This window comes from Trichechus manatus, unplaced genomic scaffold (genome assembly GCF_000243295.1).
Source record: "Trichechus manatus latirostris isolate Lorelei unplaced genomic scaffold, TriManLat1.0 scaffold00062, whole genome shotgun sequence".
NCBI lineage: Eukaryota > Metazoa > Chordata > Mammalia > Sirenia > Trichechidae > Trichechus > Trichechus manatus.
Genome location: NW_004443998.1, coordinates 3,108,109 through 3,132,430, shown reverse-complemented (window position 1 = coordinate 3,132,430; position 24,322 = coordinate 3,108,109). Strand labels below are relative to the sequence as shown.

Here is a 24,322-nt window from a genome sequence, read left to right as displayed (position 1 = left end):
AACGTTGGCCTTACAGCACTTGGGGACCCCAGCAGGTTCTGCTGGTGGCAAAGGTGACGGGGCACATGAAACAGCACCAGAAGGTAGAACGTGGCAGGGGTAAGACATCCGCAACAGCAGTGAGCAGGGAGGGATTACCCTAAGCAGCATGTCCACACCAAAGAAATCCTCCTAAAACATCTGCCCTCACGTTGACATACGCAGGCCACTTGTGAGCTCAGCTCTCCCGCCTTCTCTGGGGGAGGCTGGGGGAGAAGGCTCCACCAGGAGCCCAGACTCACCTGGCTCTCCACCTCTCTAAGCAGAAATAAAACAAAACAGAAACTAAGGTCCATTTTAGGACAACATTTACAAATGAATGTCAAGGATACCAAAGACCTAATTCTAACTGGATCACTGGCTAACCTAGTCTGAGTCTGGGTAAGTTACTTAACCCTTCTGGTTTTTAATTTTAACTTGTGCAGAGTCAAAGCGTTGAACTTTTAGTTCAACTTTTAGTTGTACAATTTTGTATTTATCTTATAGCTAATTATATGTAAGTGGGTAAAAGGGAAAGCTCCTATCAATTATATATTTGCTTTTATTTAAAAAAGATAAAAATCCTAAATTCCAATATAAAGTCATCAGACACGTGTGTGTGCATGTGTGTGTGAGTGTGTGTGTGCGTGTGTGAGTGTGTGTGAGTGTGTGCGTGTGTGTGTGCATGTGAGTGTGTGTGCGCGCGCATGTGTGCATGTGTGTGTGCGTGTGTGTGTGGGTGTGTGTGTGCATGTGCGTGTGAGTGTGTGTGCATGTGCGTGAGTGTGTGTGTGCATGTGAGTGTGCGCACGCACGTGTGCATGTGTGTGTGCGTGTGAGTGTGTGTGCATGTGCGTGTGAGAGTGTGTGTGAGTGTGTGTGTGCATGCATGTGTGTGTGTACGTGCGTGTGTGCATGTGTGTGTGCGCGCGTGTGTGTGTGTGCGCACATACGCTCCAGAACATGAATTTCTGGAAACTGAAGCTCTTAGTTACCTAATCCCTCCAAGCTCTGATGGCTTCCTGTTGGCTTCCTGTTGTCCCCGCTGAAAGATCCACTGTGCAAATATTTAGGCTAGGACTTTTAAACATCCATGAACGTTTATTCCCCTCTCCAAAGTAACATCATCTTGAGGGCTCAACTCACACTGAGTCCAGTCACTTACTGACGTGGGAGCTACGGACTCTCATTAATGGGTGGTCTCTGAGACCTAATGCTTACTGACGGTCTCCTGCATTCATTTAAGCAGAGCTGCGACCAGCATGAGACAAAATTCTCTCACTAGTTGTCGTTATTAAAAATGGTCTTGAATCTGTTATATGACTCTCTTCATTTTAACCTCTCTATTTCATCAAGTGACCACTCCAGCAATAAAATTCTCACTTGTTGAACCTTCCTCGTAGCCCTGCTACAATGCGCCATTGAGCTGGAGGCCACAGGCTGTGGAAAGAGTTTGAAATACAAACGGGAGCTGTCAGCAGTTCAGCACAGGGCAGAGATCACACAACTCCAGTGGGTGAAGTGCCAGTGGAATTTAGGGAAATGGAGAAAAAAGCTGAACTTACTTCATCCACATGCCCAACAGCTCCATAGATCCTCGCCATTTGTCCGATCAGGTAGGGGAACTGCTCGCCAATCTCTTTCAGCATTGGAAGAAAACTGTTCAAAGTCACAGGTTCGTAGCCTGCTATCTCTGTGAGGATGTTCAGGATGACATCATTATGGGTCGAATCCTTCAAATGCCCAGTTAGGAAAGGAATACACTTCTGAACCATCTACAGAAAGAAAGGAGAGGAGGAAAGAAGGGAAAAGCAGCAAAGAGAAGATTAATTGCATAGACAGTGCTTAATTCCTTACTGAGTCAGGATCAGTCTTGAAAGCAAGTATTTTTTGCATTAAATCTGAACTCAACACATTCTGTAATTATTATCCTCACTGGAACACAAGCAAATCTCCCAAATTTGGAATTTAAAATTTACATTAAAATCCACAGGGGTTTCTGTTTCCTTTTTTTTTTTTTTAATTTTGTAAATCTGTGCCCGGCTGTTGTAGATGGGAGTTTATGGAGAGCTTAGATGCTGCTATTTGTAAATTAAGTTTGATGTGTTACCTCCTCATTAGAAACGATGTAACAATGTAACATTTCCTCCAAGCCACCGTGGGAGTTGCAATTTAAAGGACAACATAACTATATATGAGATCCTCTCTGACTTTAATCAAGCCTTCAGATTGGAAAAATATGGTTTGGAAATATTTACTAAGAAAACTAAGAAAGCAGGAAGAAGCTACCGCATTTTTCCTTAATTTTCCATTTGATTATAGACGTAATAATAACATAAAGAAAATGATTTAAGTAAAATGATTTCCACCATTATCCCACTACCCTAATACTTCTCTCTTGATTTTTAATGTTTTTATGAATAGAGGGATGTGACAATTCATATTAAAGAAAATACATTTTCGTGTGCGTGTGTATGTGGAATCGAGTCACTGTGCTGATCCACACGCCGGCGATGGGCTGTGTTGTCTGCTAAAATACAGTAGGTACAAACAGCAACCTGTGGAAAACTGAACAGTGCGAGTAACCACGATTTGCCCTTTGTATTTTACTTTGTGTTTTGCTGATTTTCTTTTTTCTTTTATTATTATCATTGTAAGATAGACTTTAACTGTAGCTTCCAGTAAAACATGCAGCTTCCTGAGAACTTTCTTCTCCCCCCTCCCCCCCCGGCCCTAAGCATCTCCTTTCTCCATAAATGACATCATTACCCCACCTGGCTGCTCATGCTGGAAATCTGGGAATCATTCTAGACTCCCGTTTCTCCCTCATCAGCAGCCGTATCTAAGCAATCACCGAGTCTTTTGATCCTACCTCCTAAGGGTGCCACAGGAGTTCCTGGGTGTTGCAAAAGGTTAAGTGCTCAACTATTAAAGGAAAAAAAAAAAAAACATTGCCGTCGAGTCGATTCCAACTCACAGTGACCCTATAGGACAGAGTAAACTGTCCCATAGGGTTTCCAAGGAGTGCCTGGTGGATTTGAACTGCTAACCTTTTGGTTAGCAGCTGAACTGATAACCACTACACTACCAGGGTTTCCACCCAACTACTAGATTATCCTTTTGTGCCACTCAGGGACTCCTGTGGGTACTTAGGTGTTGGCACCTCGGAAGAAAGCCCTGGCAATCTGCTTCCAAAAGGTCCACAAAAAAAACACCCATTGCTGTTGAGTTGAATGTCGACTCATAGTGACCCTACAGGACAGAGAAGAATTGCCGCATAGAGTTTCCAAGGCTGTAAATCTTTAGGGAAGCAGACTGCCACATCTTCCTCCCGTGGAGCAGCCGGTGGGTTCAAACTGCCCACCTTTTGGTTAGCAGCCGAGCACCTAACCACTGCGATACCCCCACCAGGGCTCCTTCCGAAAGGTCATAGTCTTGAAAACCCTATGCAGCAGTTCTACCCTGCACACGTGGGGTCACCACAAGTTGGAATGGACTCAACAGCAATGCTGTTTATGTGTGTATCCCACAGATCTGTCCACTGCCTTCCAGCTCCGTTCGTTTATCCAATCACTCACTCTCTCCCAAATATTTATTGAGTGCCTCCTTTTTGCAAGGTATTGTTGTAGGTGCTGGAGAAATAATTGCTAACAAGTCTGACAGGATTCCTGTGCCCAGGGAATAATTTGCTACCTAGTAAAGGAGACATTCATTAAAGCAAATAATTAAACCAGAAATGCCTAATTATAAATTTTAATAAATGCCACTTATGCAAAATACAGGGTGTAGTGAGAAGCTGCCCGGGGACCCTAATTTAGGCTGGGGGTCAGGGACAGTGTCTCTCCGCCTCTGGCATTTAAGCTGAGATCACTACCCAACCATCCTGCAGTGGTTTATTCCAACAGCCTCCTAACTGGACTCCCTGCCTTCCGTCTTGCCCATCCAATCCTTTCTCCACCCTGTGGTCACCATGGTGCCCCTTCCCTGCTTAAAGCCCTTCAATTACTTGCCATTGCTCTCAAGACAGAGGCTTAACATACCGTGTCTGAGCTGACTCTTTTCTACGTTTTCAGGTTCCTCCCCTTATCCACTGATATGGATTGAATTGTGTCCCCTAAAAATGTGTATCAATTTGGCTAGGCCATGATTTCCAGTATTGTGTGATTGTCCACCATTTTGTCATCTGATGTGATTTTCCTATGTGTTGTAAATCCTAACCTCTACGACGTTAACGAGGTAGGATGAGAGGCAGTTATGTTAATGAGGTAGGACTCAATCCACGGGATTAGGTTGTATCTTGAGTCAATCTCTTTTGAGATACAAAAGAGAGAAGCATCAGAGAGGAGGGAGACCTCATTACCACCAAGAAGGAAGTGCCGGGAGTGGAGCACATCATTTAGACCTGGGGTCCCTGTGCTGAGAAGCTCCTAGACCAGGGAAAGATCGATGACAAGAACCTTCCTCCAGATCCAACAGAGAAAGAAGGATTTGCCCTAGAGCTGGTACCCTGAATTCAGACTTCTAGCCTCCTAGACCGTGAGAGATAAATTTCTCTTTATTAAAGCCATCCATTTGTGGTATTTCTGTTAGAGCAGCACTAGATAACTAAGACAGCCACCCACTCCACCCTCCCCATCCAGACCACATCACCTATCACGCTTCAACCATGCTTGATTATTTAAAGATTTCCTTGACCTGTTAAATCTGGGACTTATGGGATTCCCTCTGCCTGGAATTCTTGTTTCCCCCTACGTTACTGAACTAACTGCTACTCATTCTCAAGGCCTCAGATTAACTGTTATTTCCCCCAAAAGCCGTCATTGTCTCCCCTCATCTCCCCTCTCAGTCGGGTACCTGCCGAAGCTCGCATTTGACCCTAAATGGCACCTAGCAGATGCCTTCTTGTGTTTCCTTGTTATTGCTGGTCTAGATGGCTCACTTTCAGGTCAGATTGAAAGCTCCTCTGGGTTAAGAATCATGTCTACTTTGTACATTATTGTACACCCAGTGCCTAGCACACAGCCTGGCCCGAAGGTGAGTTAGCAACTGTTTGAGGAACAAACCAAAAGAAGGTAAATCTAAATGACTTTATAGGGTAGCATTTGAATAAAATACCTCTCACCCCATAGTGGAGTCTCTGCGTGGTGCAAACAGTTAACAAGCTCGGCTGTTAACTGAAAGGTTGGAGGTTGAGTCCACCAGAGGTGCCTCAGAAGAAAGACTTGGCAATCTACTTCAAAACATCAGCCACCGAAAACCTCACGGAGCAGAGTTCTACTCTGACACATATGGGATCACCCTGAGTCAGAATAGACTCTGTGGCAACCGGTTAGGTTTGGGTTTCACCCCGTGGCAGTTCATTGGTCATACAAAATGTTTAAACGTATATACCATCATGTGTTATGTACAATATAACTAACAGGGACATAAAGGAAGAAAGTTTTGAGATAATTAAAACTATCTCACATAAAAAGTTGAAATATACTTTCCTGTCCTGTACTTTTGGAGGAAAGGACACGGCTAGTTTCCGGTAAATGGCATATATGAATACAACCGAAACCAAACCCATTGCCATTGAGTCGATTCCAACTCATAGCGACCCTACAGGACAAAGTAGAACTTCCCTATAGGGTTTCCAAGGAGCACCTGGTGGATTCGAACTGCCATCATTTTGGTTAGCAGCCGTAGCTCACTGTAGCTCTTAACCACTGTGCCCCCAGGGCCCCACATGAATGAAGACTTCTATAAATGCTGCCCATACATTAGGGAGCAATTGTACATTCATTGAAAGAAGTCAAGAGAGGTCCCCAGCATGTACAGCAGACATGTCAGCCAGCTGCTCCAGGTCAGAGCAACATATTTAACCTAAGGCTTTTAGGAATGGAAAATGCTTACACGTTTCCAGCCTCATTCTAGAACATTCCTTTTCCCAGTCCTCCCTCTTCATGTCCTATTCCTGTAACACCAAGGTCCGGTTCATGGTTCATGGCCAGAATCCCAATGCCATGGCTTTCCAGGGTATTCACTGATGGGTGTATCCACCGTGACCTCTCCCCCCGTGAACCCTCTGACGCTGCTACACGGGGCCGACCAAACACAGTGGCTTCAACATGCAGAGAACTCTCACACGTTCAAAGCCAATTTCAAAAATCTCCCCTGCTGAGAAGTCTGCCCTCTGGCCCACCCTAACATATGCGGGACCTGGGGCTATGCCCCCATACCACACATCCACATACTCAGCAGCTACATAAAACGTTCTATCCTCCTTCCTGACAAATGTACCTGTATAACAACCTGGGAGGCCTGATTTGAATTTAGAAATTTTAGCTCCTTTAGAGGGAGCGGAGGTGGCCCCCAGCCCTTGTTCCCTACCCCTCCCTTCTCTTCCTGGCTTTGCCTTGCAAGAAGTCTCACGTGAGGCCACCCCTCAGGGCTATGGGGTCACGTCGTCCTCATGGCCTGCTCCAGTGGCCAGGCCTGCACAAGCTCTGCAAGCAGGCGCAAGGTATTTATGTCGAGAATTCCAAGGTCCCTGTGACCGGGGCTGTGGTTTAACAAGCAAGGTGGGGGGAACAGGGGTGGAAGCACCGCTCAAGGAGAGCCAGACAGGACTGTCTAAAGCAAGGAAACAGGGCAGGGGCCTGGTCCAAGGGGACCCTGGCTTCTCCGGCCCTTCCTCAGCAGAATCAATCACTTCTCTTCTGGGCTCCCATAGGAGCCTAAGCGTCAATGTAGCATCTTACATTGAACTGAAGCTGTGCGGACACACTTCATCTCCCAGGCCATGAGCACCTCGCGGGGAGGGGCGTCTGAAAACACAGCATCCTAACTTAACTGGCAGCAAATGACATTTACATTCTTATGCAAAGAGTAAACGGTAGAGCTATTGTGTGTGTTCGTGCATGTGTGTGCATGTGCCAGAAAGAGACAGTGAGCGAGCGTGCATTTGTGTGTGCACCTCCTAAATTAGTCTTCAGGCCTGATTTTCTCTCTCAGTGAATTAGGACCATTAAGAATCTCTAGTAGTCTTTGGAAGCCTACAAAGTAACTACTACTGTTTCATTTACTACTAACCTCCTCCCGCCACACTGAAAAGGTATTATACTGTCTGAAAACCACGGTTCTGCTCCTGAGATGTTTCACAGCAGTCTATGTCTCCGGTCACTTCATCTTCTCAATGTCCTGAAACGACTTTGATTTTAAATAAATACCCAAGCTGAGCTCTGAGTCTTGGCCTGGTGATGCTGTGTTAGGTGCTATAGGATTAGGTATGTGAATAGGAATGCCCTACACTGCTGAGAAAAAATCCTAAAAACCGACTCTCTCCTCCAGGGACCGGACCACAAGAGCAATGCCTCTGGGTCTGGACATAAATCAATGCAGGGCTGAAGCTGCCACTTCCTGCCACCCATCTCTATATGCTTGGGGCCAGAAGCCACCTCCTGCGGATAACAGGTTAGCTCATGCGTGTTACTAAATTCTGTTCCTTTCGCTGGCTGCACTAGGGTATGGATTGTGGCAGGTGAGAATACAGACTCTCTTCCCGTAAGGGCCACTCACGGGAAAAGTGACCACCCCTCATGGTCCCAGACGGTGGGTAGGGAGGAAGGCACGCAAGAAAGCAAACGGCCTCATTGGGGAGCCCGCTCAGCTCACCTCCAAATCAGACATCACTGCAGCCTTTGTGCAGAGAGAGAAGCTCCACGTTAACAAAAATTTCATGGGGCCGAAAGCCTCCTTATTTGGTGTATTTCATCGGAAATGAATTAACTAGACTTCAAAGTAGTCGGAAGCCCCAGTCCACATTTGTGATTGCGGCCACGCACTTCACTTCCTGCTCGCGGTAACCCCTTTTCCATTCCCCACCCCGCACTGTCTAATTAGGGAACTGGTGGCGGAGGAAGTGAATCCGGCATTTTGCAATCTCACTGCCGGTGGACAGAGCCGGGAAATCACGTGTGGGCTGCAGGGGTGCTGGCGCACGAGGAGCTGAAGGAGGCGAGCGGAGGGGATCCTGGCTTGGGCGGGGTCCACTGTCATCACTGTGGGTGCTTCCTAACCTTTTGCCTCTTCATTCTGGGGTCCACACGCAGCCCCCCAATACCTCCAGGAATCTTTCACCCTTTCTTCCTCATTCTGCTCAAGCCTTTTCACACCACAGCCTTATAGCCTCAATTGTTAGTGTATTGAGGTCAAAAGGAGCCCTGGTGGCTCAGTGGTTAAGAGCTCAGGCTGCTAACCAAATGGCCAACAGTTCCAATCCACCAGCTGCTCCTTGGAAACCCTTTGGGGCAATTCTACTCTGCCCTATAGAGTCGCTATGAGTCAGAATTGACTCGATGGCAATGGGTTTTTTTTTTTTTTTTTTTAAGGTCAAAAGGTCTCACTGATGGACTGAGACGAGGATTACATAGCAACTCGGCCTTACTGGAGTGGCTGTGGGCAGTAACTTCACTTGCATCAGCCCGGGATTTTCTATATACGCCAGGCTTAGGGAGGACAAGGTGACCGACGTGGCTGGTGGTGGTATTGTTATTAACAGCCATCAGGTCAGCTTCCAAGTCACGGTGAACCCATGCACAACTGGATTGGATTATTTCATCCATAGGGTTTTCATAGCGGATATTTTTGGAAGTATACATCCAGGTCTTTCTTCCTAGACTGTCTCAGTCTGGAAGCTCCGCTGAGGCCTGTTCAGCATAATAGCAACACGCAAGCCTCCCCTGCCCGTACAAAAATGGCAGGCGCTGATAAAGAGGAAGGGGCTCGCAGAGCCGCCTTACCAAGCCACTCATTGGTAGGACCATTGTTCTTCACATCTCCAACTTCAGCTTCTCCGTTTGTAAAATGAAAAGGCTGCTGCGGAGCTAAAATGAGATACTGTGTGTAAAACACCTCGCACAATGCCTGGGACGTGGTAGAGCATGGCAACTATTAGCACCCTGTGTCCACCCTCCTGTCATGGATTGAATCATGTCCCTTGAAAAATGTGTGTATCAGGTTGGCTGGGCCATGATTGCCAGTACTGTGTGGTTGTCCTCCATTTTGTGATTGTAAGGGAAGCAAGCAGAGAGTGGGGACCTCATACCACCAAGAAAGCGTACCAGGAGCAGAGCGTGTCCTTTGGACCTGAGGTTCCTGAGCTGAGATGCTCTCAGACCAAGGCAAGACTGATAACAAGGAACTTCCTCCAGAGCCGACAGAGAGAGAAAGCCTTTCCCTGGAGCTGACACCCTGAATTTAGACTTGTAGCCTACTGCACTGTGAGAGAATAAATTCTCTTTGTTAAAGCCGTCCACGTGTGGTATTTCTGTTATAGCAGCACTAGATGACTAAGACACCTCCCCTGCCCACCGTAACCAACACAGAAAACTACCCCTTGTAGTATAGTCTCAAGTTGGAGGCTGCTCAGTTACCTCCTCAGGCGAGAAGAGGAAGGAGGTGGGAGCCAGAGGGTCTGGCTTCAAAGTCCTGGATCCATCACTTACCACTTACTACCTGTGTGACTGTGGGAAAGGCAACTAACCTCTCAGGAAACTCATTTTATCTTATCTAAAATGGAGGAAAAAGAAATAACGCATCCAAAAGTGATTGGTAGGATTAAATGAGATAGTGGATGTAAAAAAGTCCCTTGTGAATGATAAAGTCCCAATGCAAACTTAGGCATGGGTACGAACTCATCCATATAAGAAATAGTCATTAACTGACTTCTGGAATGAAATCGAGCATTCTTGTCATAGTCCAGATGGAGAGAGACCAGTAGAGACAAGTTCGTTACAACGTGATATTTGCTGTGGCAGACATGGACAGGTGGGTGAGTCAGAGAAGATGGTGCAGAGGTTAAACGCTCAGGCTCCTAACTAAAAGGTTGGCAGTTTGAATCCACCAGCCGCTCCTTGGAAACCCTATGGGGCAGTTCTACTCTGTTCTATAGGGTCCCTATGTGTTGGAATCAACTCGATGGCAATGGGTTTTTGGTTTGGTATAAAAGATCAGAAATAGTGGCTCAGAAAGGGTGGGAGTGGTGAGGGAAGAATGTTCCAGGCAGAGAACATGGCATATACATGAAAGCTCTGTGCTTGGAGAAAAAGCATCCATCTGAAGGTCCCTGGGACTGCAGTTATTCAAAGTGTTGAGGCTAAAGGGGCCCAGGAGGCCAGCAAGTGAGCAGGGCCTGGTTTGAAAGGCCTCATAAGCCCTGCCCTGAGTCTCTGGGCAGGCATGGAGGGGCCGCACCCAGGGGTCTGAGAGGACCCCTTTGAATGCCACGTGTGGTGCCACCCTCATTCTTGGACTCCACTGTGACCTCGAGTCCTCTCCCCCTCCCCTTCCTCTAAATAAAGCCCCCTCCTGACTCCAGTTACCTTCAAGCCTGCCTCTACCCCATGGGAAATAAGTTTAATATACTCTCCCTAGATCCCCCATGAAGTTTTATTGAACCTGCCTTTCCAAAAACTGTTTGTCCCTGCTCTCAAACTACAGATAAAATGGCATGTCAGCTGCCTCCTTCATGAAACCACATTTGGCCTTTGATCACTCTCCCTATTTCCCATAGTGCCAGGTCCTCAGTCTCCACCTGTGGTAAGTTGAATGATGGCCCCCAAAGATGTCCATGTCCTAATCCTGGAGCTTGTGAATGTGTCACCTTACATGGCAAAAGGGACTTTTGGGATGTGATTAAACTAAGGATCTTGAGATGGGGAGATTGTCCTGGATGATACAATTGGCCCCAATGTAATCACATGCGTCCTTATGCGAGCGAAGCGGAAGAGTCAGAGTCAGAAAAGGAGACAGGACCACAAGAGCAGAAGTTGGAGTGATGTGGGGTCATAAGCCAAGGAATGCAGCCAACCTCTAGAGGCTGGAGAAGGAGGAAACAGACTCTCGATTCTCCTCCAGAGGGTCCCCAAAGGAACACTGTCCTGCTGACCCATTAAGAACCCTCTGAAACAGGCACAAATGGGGAAAAGATAGATGCCACGTGAGATCACCAAGGAACCGAAGAACAGCAGCTGAAAGAAACCAAGATTTCACCCCCAGAGTGGACAGAGAAAGCCTTCCCCTAGAGCTGGTGCCCTGAATTCAGACTTCTAGCCTCCTGAACTGTGAGACAATACATTTCTGTTCTTTAAAGCCAGAAAAATAAAATAAAAAGAACTCTCTGCTCCTTAAGGTGTTTACAGTCCATTGGAAGAGACAGATGTGCAAAAATAATGACAACAAAGTGTTCTAAGGGCAAAGTGGAGATGCGTGTCAGGAAGCCCAGAGGGCCCCAGTCCTCCACCCAAGCCCTAGCCTTGCCTCTCAGAGTGCGGTCTCTGGACCAGCAGCATCAGCATCACCTGGGAGCTTATGAGAAAGGCAGAATCTCAGGCTCCATCTGAGACCTACTGGACAGGTACTACTGCGGTAGGCTCAGGCACCTGTGCTTTAAGAAACGTTCCAGGTGATTCTGATGCTTGTAAAAGTTTGATCCGCAGTGCTCCAGGTAACTCTTACGTTTCCTTCCACCTCCCCTCTTTCTGCTTCGTATTTACACCTGGAATATCCTTTACTGTCCTAGCTACACCTGTCACCAAATCACTGATGATGCTGAGGTCCATCTCTGAAGCTCTGATCTCTCTCCTGAACTCCTGATTTTCAATGATTCATGCAAATCTAAGTCCCACCACAAACTCATCACCTGTCCCATTAAGCTTACTCCTCCTTCTGTGTTCTCTGCAAGGAGTTTACCGGTCCATCCTGTCTGTTATCTTCCTATCTAATCAAGCAGAAATGTCAGTCTTCAGTCGTCTCTAACTCATCTTCATTCTCTGTGCCCTCCCTACCCCTAATCAGTCATCAGACTCATTTTATTCTACCTTAGAAACATTGCTTAGATTGTTCTGGTTTCAACTCTTCTTAATGTTTCTCCTCCTAACTGCCCAACCCCCATCCTCGTTTCTCCCTGATCCTAATTTCTCCCTCTTCAGTCTATTTGTTAGCTGAGTGCTTTTTAAAGTACAGAACTGAGGGTGCCATTCCTTGTTTAAAATCCTTTGAGTACAGCTACGCAAAGATAGGCTTGAAGTCTCCCCATAAAATCCCAAATCCCTTTGAATAATATTAATGGCCCCTCATGATCTGGCCCCAACCAGTCTTCCTGACCTCATCCCCTGAAGACTTCCCATAAAACCTGTTGTCCAGCGTCCAGGGCTCCCACTTCCTGAAGGGCCCTTTGCCTCTCTGTTCCACCTGGCACAATACTTCTCACTCGTCAGGGTCTGGCCCTGAGGCCACTCCCTTTGTGGGTCTTCAGGGCACCTAGTTCCCCTTGAGGCAGAATTCATTGCTTCTCCCTCTCCATTTATACATTTGCAGAGCACTTATCGCCCTGTTTAATTCAGTGAGTCTATGAATGTTTATTGAGCGCCATCGGATACAGTGCTAAGGCCTGGGATACAGAGGAAAAGAGGAAATCATTTCTTCCTGCAAGGAGTTTACAGTTCCTTGTGGTTAATTATGCATATGACCACTAGGCTGCCGTTCTTTAATAGTCAGAATGTTGCATACAAATGTTTCAGTCTTCATCTTAGTGTTGGTTTTTCAAGTGGTGGAAATGGAGCATAGGTGCAACCGTAACTGATGTGACTTTGGGTTGAACATTCATCTTTGTTGTGCTCATGTGTTGGTTCCATCCAGAATCCATTTCCTCCTTCCCCCTTGCCAGAAGCTTCTCGTTCCTATATGGGTATCTTTGTGGTTCTGGAGAAGCTCCTGTGGTAGAGCTTGTGTTCTGATCAGTGAGAATGTGAGGACTTATGTGTGGATGTTGGTGGATGGAGACAGGAGAAGCACAGCTCCTGCAGAGCTCCTATCGCCTCTCAGGACAAGGAGAAAACCTGTGGAAAATGGAAGCCAAAACCTAGAAATCAAATCTGAGAGGGGAATAGAGAGAAACTGTTCTGTTCTCACGATCTGAGCCCTTGAATCAAGCCTCCTCATCTGAAGGTCCTCCTGCCACATAAGCCAATAAATTTCCTTTTATTATTTAAACTAGTGTGGACTGGGTGTTCTGTTACTGATAATCACAAGCACCCTAATTGTTACAATCTCTTGAGTCCAAAGAACAAAAACTGATATGCTATCTAGAAAACGAGCCTTTGCTTTCACCGTCAGCTAATTTCCCCATAGATCAAGGGATGCGTTGGTCTTCCCTTTGGGCCTACGAGAGAAATCACAGACTCCAAGGGCTACATGGCCACACAAAGGTTTCATTAAAGTTAACCTGCCATAACTACAGACTTGCACATTTGTCGTTTTATTACTGCACCCAACTTCTGCCTGTCACCTCCTCGCTTTTAATGATTCTGGAAAAAGTGGACGAGCGCTTTGACTTAAAGACGGATGTGTAGAAACACCCGAGAGAGGGAACCCTAAGCACACAGACTCTTCACAGATCCAGAAACATGCCTGGCTGCTTGGACCAGCCCATGGCATGTACTTTGTACCTCAGGTTGGTTTCTCTTTGCTGCTACGTGCAAAAGCTGGAGAAGGTGGTACTGCTCCGGTTGTTCCAGCTGAGACATCATGGCTAGGAGCTCTGTCAGGTGCCTGTTAATTGGCTGGGGCTGCTTTTCATACACCGCAGGTAGTACTCGCAGCAACATGGCGTTCCCTATCAAGGGAACAATAAGGAAATGATGACTTTATCAGCCCGTGAGCAACAGAAATAGCATTGTTTTCAATACAACATTTGCACTTACTCACTCGTTAAATAACACAGACCCACGGCCAAGTCTTCTGCTAAATATAACATAGTACCTTATTCTGAAAAATCACCAAAGCATGATTTAAACGAAGTCCGTAAAAGGGAGTATTTTATGATAAGATTGGCACTTTGATCTAATGACAATCTTTCCTGAGTAATGCGCTATGGGGAAAGAGCACGATCTGACAGGAATCAGACCACACCCTTGAGGAGGAAACGGTTCTGACAAACAATTCCCCATGAGAAGCAACATTTGGATGATGCTTACATAAGAACTCATGTCATAAATATGAAACTGAACAACCAAAAAAAGCAGAGGAATTTATTCACATTCCTGACAGATACAGAGGTATGATTCTGACAACTAACGTATGGAAACCATGCCTTATTTGTATAAATAGTTAAAAAAAAAGTGGCGATGCGCATTTAAATGCCCCATTTCTGCACTGTTTCAAGGGGAGTTTAGACTCCGTTTGTTTGCCACTCATGATTTGCCTCAAAGACATGTATGGACAACTGGCTTTAAAATAGCAAAAGCTTGAGAAAAAATCTTGCATAAACTACACGGGCTTATCCTGCAAAGAACATGTGGGAAACATCTGCTTAGCACTTTACGGTACGGATTTTTTCTCAAAATCCTCTCAAGTGCTGAGCTGTCTCAGAGGAATTGGTTTCTAGGGATTTCTTGAACAAGATTTTGCTTGCTTCTATTTACTTTACATTTGACTTTGTATTTGGAAGACATACACAGAAAGAATCAAATATGCAGCGATTACACATGTGTAGATCTTCATTAGGAGGCCCTAGTGGCATAGTGGTTAAGAGCTCAGCTGCTAAACAGAAGGTCGGCAGTTCAAATCCACCAGCTGCTCCTAGCAAACCCGACAGGATAGTTCTGCTTGGCCCTGTGGGGTGGCTATGAGTTGGAATCCACTTGCAGGCGCCGGGTTTGGTTTTTATTGTTGTTGCTGCTGCTTAGATCTTTGTTAGGTGGTGGGAACACACCCATGTATAAAGGATACTTAGCTAAGAGCATTAAAAAAAAAAAAAAAAGTTCAACATTTCCAAAATATTAATATCTAAATTTAATGAGAAGGTTGACTCTGGATCAAATCGAATATATTTGGATCATGATAAATAATGGAATTTCTTTTTCCACCTGTAGCTCACAGAATTAGTCTCAAACACGTTTTAGAGTACCAGGTATTGAAAATATTCAGGCTTAAAAAAAAAGATATGTGTGTGTGTGTGTGTATATATATCTATATATCTCATATATATGGGGTCCTGGTGGCGCAGTGGTTAAGAGCCTGGCTACTAACCAAAAGGTTGGCAGTTCAAATCCACCAGTCGCTCCTTGGAAACCCTATGGGGCAGTTCTTCTCTGTTCTATAGGGTCACTATGAGTCGGAATCGACTGGGCAGCAACGGGTTTGGTTTGGGTGGTTATTTATAGCATATCTATCTATCTATCTGTTGTGCCCATTGTAAAACACTGCTTTATTTTATTTGTTTGTTTTCTGTTTATTTTTACTAAGAGCTTCTTAAAGGATCAGGAATTTTAAATGTAACATCTAAGCTCAACAGTACACATTAGTTCATAGAATTTAGTTATATGGACACACTGACCAAGGCCTGAAATCATCACATTAAATGAGACTGTAGTTGGAATCTAAGACATGAAATTGCTCTCGGCTTTTTGGTGCAATATTCACTAACAGCCACAGACGCCTTTAGGGAGTTAAAACCAGATTAGTCATTTTCAGATGACTTGAAGTCAGCTCAAGTCTCACAAAAAAAGCACTGGGACTTGCTTTTTAGTTAGAAACTGAGAAGACACGTTGGTGTAGAAATCCCATAAATTCCATTAACTCATATGTTCTTTTTAATTATGAAATATTTCAGGCCATATTTCAAGCGTAGACAATACCATAAGGAACACACATGGGTCCGTCAGCCAGCTTTGCCACAACTGAAGGTTGGGCCAGAACTGTTTCCCTTCCATTGCTTTCCTTTTCTCCCCAGAGGCAACCACCTTCCCCAAGTTAGTGTTTATCATCTTTTCTAATGTTTGTACATTTTAATCGTGTGTGTGTATATGTCAATAAACACTTTAAAACGTTACATCAATAGTAGATACTGTACATATCTCTTTGCAACGTATTTTTTTGTCAATATTATGTTGAAGTTTTTTCTCCAAGCAGCTTTCCTTCATTTATTATCAGAGCTGTGTGGTATTCCATTATACAACATATTCGTACATTCTGTGGTGGAAAAACATTTAGGTTGTCTCACCGCCCCCCCCCCCCGCGCGCATTTACCAATAGTGCTGCAATTTGTCGCTGTCTCTTTGCGCGTAAGTGGGAGATATTTTCTAGGACAGCCCTTCTGAGCTTAATGTGCATAGAAATCACACGGGCGTCTTGTTAACAAGGAGCACTGGTGGCGCACTGGTTCCGCGCTCGGTGCTAACCGGAAGTTCGTTGGCGGGGGTGGGGGGTAGAGGAGGGCACCAGCCCCTAGGCGCAAGTCCATGGGGACGCCAGAGTAGTTGCAGAATGACATTCCGAGGGGCCACAGATATGAAAGGCGCCTGGTGGAGTCCTGGTGGCACAGTGGTTAAGAGCTCGGCTGCTAACCAGAAGATTGGTAGTTTGAATCCACCAGCCACTCCTTGGAAACCCCGCGGGGCAGGTCTCCTCTGTCCTACCGTCCATATGAGTTGGAATCAACTAGACGGCAATGGGTTTGGTTTTTTTGGTTGACTGAAGCAGCCCCAGAGGCTGGAAAGCGTTTCTCGTGACTAGTCCCTGCAGTCAACACCTATTCATCTTGAGATGGGGGGAGGGGCGCAATCTAGAGATTGCCCCAGGCTAGGGCCGGATTACCCAATAAACCAGGCCCACACGGGTGCACCTGTGCATACTTACTAATCTGTAGTGAACAATTTCACATCTTCGATGTGGAGAAACCCATGTGAAATTGTTCACTACAGATTTGTAAGTAAACACAAGTAAACCCCTGCATACCTGGCCCTGGGCGCTCAGATGGAGGGAGGTGGGTGGTATGCAATTTAGAGATTGCCCCTGGGTGCTCTAACTCTCGCCAGGCCTCTGCAGGTCTCCCTGGGCTAAATTAATTGAGGCTGAGTTTCTTCCTGGAAGCTCTGGGAGAGAATGCATTTCCTTGGCTTTTCCAGCTTCTCATGACCACCTGGAATCCCTGAACGATACAAACGGTTAATGTGCTGGGCTACTAACTGAAAGGTGGGGGGTTCCTGTCGGCCCAGAGGTGCCTCAGAAGAAAGGTCTGACGATCTACTTCAGAAAAATCAGCCACAGAAAACCCTATGGAGCACGCTTCTACGCGGACGACTGGTTTAGAGACCACCTGCATTCTTTGGCTCATGGAACCTTTATCTTCAAAGGGAGCAATGTAGCACCTCTCTGACACTGCTTCCATTGTCCCATTTCCTTCTCCCTCTTTTTCTGCCTCCTTCTCCACTTTTAAGGACTCTTGTGATCACATCGGGCCCACCTCAATACTCTGGGATAATCTCACTGTTCATTGTTGTTGTTTTTGTTAGATGCCCTTGAGTGGATTTCAGCTCATGGCAACCCCACGTGACAGAGTAGAACCAACCTTTCAGTCAGCGGCCAAGTGCTCCAGTGTTGTGCCACCAGGGCTCCTTCTGTTTTATACAGCGACCTTAATAACATCTGCAACCTTGATTACTCTTTGCTATGTAAGATAACATAACATCTTCACAGGTCTGGGGATTAGGATGTGGACAACTTCATTGTTGTTGTGGTTAGGTGTCATGACGTCGGTCCCTACTTCCAGCGACCCCATAAACAACAGAAGGGAACACCGCCCAGTCCTGCGCCATCATCACAATGGTTGTTATACTTGAGCCCATTGTTGCAGCCACTGTGTCAATCCATCTCCTTCAGGGTCTTCCTCTCTTTCGCTGATCTTCTACTTTACCAAGCATGATGTCCTTCTCCGGGGACTGGTCCCTCCTGATAACATGTCCAAAGTACGGGAGACAAAGCCTCATCATCCTCTTCTAAGAGCTTCTAAGGAGTATTCTTGCTGTACTTCTTCCGAGACAGATTGTTTCATTCCTTTAGGCCGCCCATGTTATATTCAATATTCTTCACCAATGCCGTGATTCGAATGCATCAATTCCTTTCTGTCTCCTTTATTTATTGTCCAACTTTCATATGCATATGAGGCGATTGAAAAGACCATGGCTTGGGTCAGGCACACCTTACTCCTTAAAGTGCTATCTTTGCTTTTCAGCACTTTAAAGAGGTCCTTTGCAGCAGATTTGCCCGATGCAATACGTCGTTTGATTTCTTGACTGCTGCTTCCATGGGTGTTGATTGTGGATCCAAGTAAAAAGATATCTTTAGGGGTCCATTAGTCTGCCTACCACCATGTTTATAATAATTCACCCTCCCACCGGCTTGGTGCTTCTGTTGCTCCACATCCTTGCCATCATTTGCTCTTGACAGACATTCATTTTTGGCAATCTGATGGGGTGTGAGATGGCATCTTGTCTTTTCTGTTTTAATGTCTGTATCCTTAATTACGTGTGAGGTTGAGCACCTTTGTACAATGTTTATAGCCCGCTTTCTTTCCTGTGATTTGGCCATTTGTAACTTCGTATATTTTCTCTTGGGATGTTTGCTTTTTTCTTATTAATTTGTACAAGTTCTTTATTCTGGAGACTAATGTTTTGTTAGTTAATTTGTTTTAAAATTGTGATCTTTATGTTGTTTTTTAACTTTTCAATTTATGGTTTATGATTTTTCTTTTGTTATTGGAGAAATCTCTCTCTATCCTGAGTTCATAAGTATACTGTTCTATATTTTCTCCTAAAAGCATTATGGTTTTGTTTTTCATATTTGTTTTTAATCCATATGGAATTTATTTTTGAACATATGAGGAAGGAATGTATTTATATTTCTCTGGTGTATATAAGCAATTGTACCAGCACTACTTATTGAGTAGTTAATTGTTTCCCTTCTGATCTGTAGCCCCTCTTTCATTTATCAGGTGTCCTATACACCTGTGGGTCTGTTTCTAGGTGTTTATCCCTTCACCATTCCACATTGTCTTAATTATAACTTTATAATTAATCACTGCATCTCATAAGACAACTTTCCTCATTTTCTACTTCTTCAGATTTATCTTGGCTGTTCTTTGCTTCTCCATATAAAATTTACATCAATTTATCAACTGCCTTGAAAAAAATAGGAGTTTTTTTCAACTGAATGTTTAGACTAATTTGGGATAATTGCCATCTTTGTGAAACTGAGTCTTCCCTTCAACAACATGATACATCCTTCCCTCTGTGTTGGTGTTTTTTGTGTCTTTCAAAGAAGTTCGGTAATATTAACTAGGCCTTACGTATCTTTTGTTAAGCCGATTCCTTGGCATCTCACATTTTTATTGCTTTGAAATGGAAGCTCCCCCCCACCCAAAGGTACTTCCAAGTTGTCTGCTGGTATTAAAAAAGCAATTGATTTTGTATGTTGATCTTACATCCAGAAGATGTAACTTGCTGAATTCTCTTATTAATAATTTGTCTTTAGATTTTCTTAGGTTTCCTGTAAATAGGTAATCAACTCATGATGATTGACAACAGCTTTGTTTCTTTTTTTTCATCCTATGTTTCTTTTCTTGTCCTACTTTACTGGCTGGGACCTCCAGTACGTCACTGAATACAACTAGAGTCTGTGAGTATCCTTTTGTTATTCCTGTTCTTAAACAGTGTGTTTCTAAGGAGTCACCATTAAGTACCTGGTAAATTAGAACTGCTGACTTTTTGGTTTGCTGCTGAGCTCTTAACCACTATACCACCAGGACTCCGTATGTTTCTATAGGCTTTTGGTATTCACACTTGATCAATTTAAGCAAGTTCCTTTCTATTTCCTAGTTTATGAACCAGGGTTTTTGCATCTGTCGACATAATCATAGGCTTTTTTCCCCTTTAAACTGTTAAGATAATAAATAGACATTCTAATGTTTAATCAGTCTTGTAATTTCCATATAAACTGAACTTGGTTGTGCTGTCTTTTTTGTGCATATATTGCTGGATTTGTTTTGCTAGTATTTCATTTAGAGCTTTTGCATCTATTTCTTAAATGAGACAAGGCTGCAATGTTCCTTTCTTGTATTTCCTTATCTCTTTCTGGCATCATGTTTACTAGATATGTAAAAAAGAGTCTCGGGCATTTCTGCACAGTCGATTCTCAGCAGCAGTTTGTATAGGACGGGGATTATGCGTTCCTTGAATGTCTGGTAGTACTTTCCTCCCAAACCATCTGGGCAGTGCTGCTTACAGTCCATTATACCAAACTTAAAATTACATAGTTTAAAGGATAAGGTTCTGCATCCTTTAGCAGTTTCTTTGGCATTTGAGTTATCAGTTATGACAGAGGTGGACTCACCAGTTCTGAAAGAGGTATGTGAAAATATCCCTCCGTGATTATGGAGCTGTCAATTTCTACTTATAATTCTGTCAATTTTTGCCCTGTATATTTTCAAACTATGCTGAGATAATATCTTCCTTGTTTCTTTTATCATAATTTAATTATCCTCTTTTACCTTGAAGTTTAGTTTTTTCTGACGTTAATATAGCTACACTAGCTTTTTGGAACTAGTTTTTGGAAAGTACTTGTTTGATACGTTTGTGTCCCTCCCCCCACCCTTTTTTTTTTCTTTCAACATTTCTAGTTTCTTATGGTTTATGTGTGGCTTCCGTGACCTATAACTAGATTTAAAAAAGATTCATATCTGACCTTTGTCTCTTAACTGAAAAGAGTTTGGTTCATTAATATGTATGGAGAATATTGACACATTTAGAATGTTGTGCTATTTATCTTGCTTTGTCTATGCTTTTCTTCCTTCTTTCTCTGCTTTCTATTGAATAGATCGTTTTTTTAAAATTCCCTCTAATCCTTCTACTCGGAAGTTCTATTTCTTTTTGTTCTTTGGTGGTTATCCTTGAACTAACAAAGCAAAATTAATTGCACCTTCGCCTCACTTATCAACCATCTCGGTATGTAACATTTCATATTTATGGCAATGGTAAAAAATCTACTATCCGACTATTTTGCACATTAACAACGCATGTCTGGCAGTAATGAACAACGAGGTGCAAGGCGAGAGTAACGCTGGCTTTGATGATTAAGATTATGTGTCCACCTGGCTGGGCCATGATTCTCAGTGGTTTGGCAGTTATGTAACGATGTAATTTGGCCGTTATATGATGATGTAATTTGACAGTTATGTAATGATGTAATTTGGAAGTTATGTAATGCTGTAGTTATCCTCCATTTTGCGATCTGATGTGGTCATCCTTCATTTTCATGTAACACTGATTTCGCATAATGATCTGGTCTTTGGAACCTAACCATGTCGATAAGTCAGGAGAGGGTGTAATTTCTCTATCGTCCTCCTGAACAGTGAAATGATCTTGAGGATACTTTGTTGCTCTTGTCATTAGTTGCCATTGTATCAACTCCTCTGGTGACCTTATGAATAACAGAAAGTGACATTGCCTGGTCCTGCACCCTCTGCATGATTGTTGGTATGTTTGACTACATTGTTATGGCTGTATTATCAATCCATCTTATTGAGAGTTTACTTCATTTTCAACAACCTTCTACTTTACAAAGCATAATGTCCTTTCCTAGCTCTTACGTCTTTTCTGATGACATGCCTAAAGTAAGCAAGCTGAGGTCTCAGTATTTTCAATTCCAAGGAGCATTCTGGTTAGGATATTTTTGTTGTTGTTTGTTCCTGTTGACTCAGTTCTGATTCATGATGGCCCCATGTGTGCAGAGTAGAACTGATCTATAGGCTTTTCAAGGCTGTGACTTTTCAGAAGCAGATCTCCAGGCCTGTCTTGCAAGATGCCTCTGGGAGGGTTTGAACCACCAGCCTTTTCGTTAGTAGTCAAGTGCTTACCCATTTGCACCACCCAGGTTGCCCAGGATACTTTGCTGAACATAAAAATTATATTTTGGATTTTTTTTTTTTTTGGTTCTGTCTTTCAGTTCATTAATATTCTCTTTAACTTTGGCTTATTTGCTATTTAATCAATTCACTGGGCTTTTAATTAACTTTTTTTAAACTCTAATAATTATATTTTGGTGCTTTAAAAAATCTACCTAATCTTTTTTTTTTTGACAATGTCTTCCTGTTTTCTCGTGTTTCCAATTCCTTCTTTAGATCTTAAATAATTCGAAACATTACTTATTTTTCTTGCTTCTAGCTGATATTTTTAATAAATAAAGTTATTGGGGGGGATCTCTAATCCTTTTTTGGTTTCTGCTGATTCTCATTTATGGTGAATTGTTCCCTCGTATGTTTAAATATTTTTTATTGTGAATTCACTTTAACTGTAATAGTATACATTTTACTGCAGTATTCATTTGAATCCTAGACATGTACAAGGGCAAGTCCAAAGTCACTTAGGGACCCTGTAGAGTTCAGTCAAAGAGGTCAACACTTCTTCTCACTTTGCTGTGCTAGGGCAGAGGGTGGGTTAGACCTACTGGAATCCAAGATGGAACTCTCTGAGAATCCCGGCTTATGTCAAGATCTCATTTCTAACTCTTCACCCTAGTCCTAAACTCTGCCACCACATGGCGATTAACACCCAAGCCCCTTAGTTACAGAACTGGTAAGCCCCCAACCCCTTTCACCCCCACTGCAGGGGGCCCCAGTGTCAGCTCATGGGCTAACTGTTTTGGTTTTGGCCCCCTCTTTATCTCTGGCCCCTGAATATTTCCCTTATTTTATTGGGAGCTCCTTTGTACATTTAAAGTTTTTATTATTGTTATAATGTGAACATATTTCTAGGTGTTTCTTACAGGAGTGTTTTCCTCTTATGTTGGTAAATATGTTGGCAGAAGCAAGAATCACTAAATTTACTTTTAAAATACAATCCTTATCCCTAAGCTTAGTGGAATAATATAATTTCCACCTATTACCAGACCATGAAAAGAAACATTTCTAAAATCAGTTTATTCCTTTTCTCCAGCTTGTTCCCACTTGAAGTTTATCCAGTTTTGCTGTGTTGTTTACCATTTAAAAAGCGTGTTTATAAAAGTAGAGTTGCAACTCAGAAAGATTAAAGATAACTCGTGGACTCAGCTTCTGGAGTCCCAGAAATTCTTGCGACATTTCTCACTGCGTTGTTTTCTCTTAGAATCAGTCCGTTAGCTTTTCACAGCTTCGACCTGTCAAGCAGTACGCAAAGGCAAAGTGAAAATAAAAAAAAAGTTCTCTGTACATAACAGGTTGTGAAATAATAAAAGACCACACGAAATGCTGAAATGATTATCTTGCCTTCACGTCTCTGTCCTTGCTGAATCATTTCTCCCCCTATCCCCAAGGCTGCCCTCATCCCTGCTAGCAATTCCAGTTACAACATCTAATCCTCAGGGGGACCTTCGGCCCCCTTTCCCGCCTTTCCCTTTCTGACACTCCTGCAATTCATCTGACTGCAGTGCAACATCCACACCTCCCTCATCGCCCACCCCGCCCCCTCCCCCGAAAATCCAGGGGAATTCCCGCTCAGGCAGTGCCACTGGCATTGCTCAGTCATCCCCATTCAGGCTTTCCCCAGCATTTATTAAGGGCGCTCAGCTCCTGCCTCTCACTCTCGCTTTCCTCCACCCGAACCCCTCTCGCTGGAGAGCCTCTTGCCTCGCCCTCCTGCCAGCTGTGGGAAGTCGCCGAGGAACTCAGCTCTTCAGCTATGAATCTCCCGGCGATCCTGTTTTGTGCTTTCTGGGCTGTGGTGTCCGCGGAGAACTCAGACGATTATGACCTCATGTATGTGAATTTGGACAACGAAATAGACAATGGGATCCATTCCACCGAAGAACGTGAGTTCATTGTGACTATTTCTCTGCTAACCTTAACTATAGAGCTACCTCCTTGGGTCTAAATAGTGTACACATATTTTGTAGCTATTGAAATGAGCTAAAAATTACTTTGTTTTGCAAGAGAGAGAAGCACTTTTGGAAGGGAGGAAGTTCTGAAGTTATTTCTTAAGAGGTACAAAACGAGCCGAACCGCATGAAATCGGCAGCTGTTTGGCTGGCGCTACAAAAACGGCAATTTCATAGAGTTCAGCTGATGATGCATCTGAATGAGTGGTTTCCGTGCCCTCTCGGGATACTGACACAGTGCTTTTAAGAACGTGTCTTTCAAGGGAAGAGGCGTGCTGTGCTGCGGGTGGGCTGTAACCTGGGGCCACCGAGGGAGGTCAGCTTTTTACGAAGCCCACCCAAGGGAGGCCTGGGCGGGTGGGTAACACGTGTGTGTGTCCCGCGCTCTAGCCACGCCGTGCGACTGCCGTCAAGAGCACTCCGACTGGGACAAGCTGTTCACCATGCTGGAGAACTCGCAGATGAGGGAAGGCATGCTGCTGCAGGCCATGGACGGCGTGCTCGGGGGCGAGCTGCAGAGGCTGCGGGCGGAGCTGGGCCGGCTCGCGGGCAGCCTGGCGAGGCCGAGCGCGCCGGC

General features: G+C 44.3%; 2 protein-coding genes across 3 annotated transcripts in view; one reads left to right on the top strand and one right to left on the bottom strand.

Moving 5' to 3' along the window:
* Positions 1 to 24,322, bottom strand: part of VEPH1 (ventricular zone expressed PH domain containing 1) — a 250,983-nt gene that overhangs the window by 167,251 nt on the left and 59,410 nt on the right. For both annotated transcript variants that reach the window (XM_004379163.1, XM_004379164.1), the window contains exons 4-5: positions 13,509 to 13,675; positions 1,584 to 1,793 (exon numbers count right to left, since the gene is read on the bottom strand). In XM_004379163.1, the coding sequence (XP_004379220.1) occupies positions 1,584 to 1,793; positions 13,509 to 13,675 (377 nt within the window). The remainder of the gene's footprint in view (positions 1 to 1,583; positions 1,794 to 13,508; positions 13,676 to 24,322) is intronic.
* PTX3 (pentraxin 3) overlaps positions 23,453 to 24,322 on the top strand; it is a 6,423-nt gene continuing 5,553 nt past the window's right edge. The window contains exons 1-2 of the mRNA XM_023733928.1: positions 23,453 to 23,679; positions 24,136 to 24,312. Of these exons, the coding sequence (XP_023589696.1) occupies positions 23,550 to 23,679; positions 24,136 to 24,312 (307 nt within the window). The 5' untranslated portion in view covers positions 23,453 to 23,549. The remainder of the gene's footprint in view (positions 23,680 to 24,135; positions 24,313 to 24,322) is intronic.